This window comes from Aplysia californica, unplaced genomic scaffold (assembly GCF_000002075.1).
Source record: "Aplysia californica isolate F4 #8 unplaced genomic scaffold, AplCal3.0 scaffold00139, whole genome shotgun sequence".
Lineage (NCBI taxonomy): Eukaryota > Metazoa > Mollusca > Gastropoda > Aplysiida > Aplysiidae > Aplysia > Aplysia californica.
In genome coordinates, this window is record NW_004797409.1 from 360,477 (window position 1) to 362,065 (window position 1,589).

General features: G+C 35.7%; 1 protein-coding gene across 1 annotated transcript in view; it reads right to left on the reverse strand.

Annotated features, from left to right (window-relative positions):
• LOC101848582 (mediator of RNA polymerase II transcription subunit 12-like protein) overlaps positions 1-1,589 on the reverse strand; it is a gene marked incomplete in the record, with an annotated part of 78,486 nt that overhangs the window by 58,942 nt on the left and 17,955 nt on the right. The window contains 1 exon segment of the mRNA XM_013081641.2: positions 707-730. Coding sequence (XP_012937095.1) covers positions 707-730 — 24 coding nt within the window.

The following is a 1,589-nucleotide window of genomic DNA, read 5'->3' on the forward strand; positions in this document are numbered from 1 at the left end:
ACGTATTTATAATTATGTATTTATGTATGTATGTTTGCCATTGTAAAACAAAGTGCCCTTCTGGGACAAATAAAAGTGTATTTTTATTTTTTTTAAATTTATTTTGAAGTAAATCCAAGTAAGACCTGCAGCAAAAGATCCCCCCATTGACTTATGGGCTTTGTTCACATTATTATTCCCAAATCTCATCTTGAAAGTTCAAACTTTTTCTTCAGCTTTTACAAATCCATGAGGGGCAAAACTTGAAAACAGTGAATACTTATTTTGCGATACAAAATGGACTTATCAACTCAAGACTCTCGAAAACGTTTTTCTTTTTTTTTAAACTCACTGGTTGGCAGCTATGTATTCTTACTAAAATACCTGCTTGGTAAAGGGGGTAACAAAGTGTAGGGGTATGTGATAAAAATGGAGAGAAAGAAAACAACCTTGTTACAATCCACACTGACACGATATGCTCATGCGACGTGGGGGGGGGGGTACATCCAGCACAAACAAAACTATTACAAAGCATCCACATTCTGCCCATGTACTTCCAAGTAAAACAAAACAAAACCAAATTCATCGACAGGAACTGAAGCTTAGTTTCGCAGTATGAATTTTGGCACCCTCCCCAAAGACACTTCGCAAAGGTATACACATAGTGTCAACAACAAAAATAAACTTGAATGCAAACAACAGCTACAAACTGAACAATGTCGCTCACCATTCAATGAACCTAGACTCAGATCTAAAAGCCAAACAGAAATCAGACTGAAATTTAGACCATCAATGAAAAAAGAAAGAAAAAAAAAACACTAACAAAAATGTGGTAAACTAAAAAATAAAGCTGTACTTCTTCAAAATAGATTAAAGTAGCCAACTAGCTGAAAACACAGAGTGGGTTCAACCTAGATCTATGTATCTGTATATTAATTGTATAAGTTAATTCTTTCCGAATGCAAACAAGTGTACACCCAAGCATCTTCTCGCGATTAATCCTATAAAAGTTCTGTATTCTATTTTCTAAATGTTGGTTGACTGTATCTGCCCATCTTTTAAAAAAAAAAAGCAACAGTCATTTCTTATTCTTGTATCAATGATGAATAGAAAGGCTAAAGCCAAGAAAGAAGCCTGCAAGCTGCGCATTTCCATGAGTCGAAATGAAGATTTTAAAAGCTCAAAATGTGGCAAACTTTCTCTGCCAAAATTGGTTTCTTTGGCAAAAGGAGAAGCCACAAGTCATCTTAATCCATATTTCTTCTCTTTCCCATAAGCCACAAGTCATCATACTCCATATTTCTTCTCTTTCCCTCATGAAACATTCTTCTCCACAAACTCACACTGGTCATCATCAGACAATGACAGAGGACCTATATATTTTCTTGTCTTGTGTCGCATTTTTGGGTGCCATGATAGTGATCTTATTCATACCACACAATCATTGACTTTGAGATTGTGAGTGAGTTGGTATAAAGATATTCCAACACTAAGCTGGAACTAGACCGGAAAAGGAACAACAATGATTAGACCTATCCGTTAGTTTCATTATCTAATTCATTGGCAATTCTTTTATAGCTTTTGGCTCCTGTTCAGTTCAACCCCCCCCC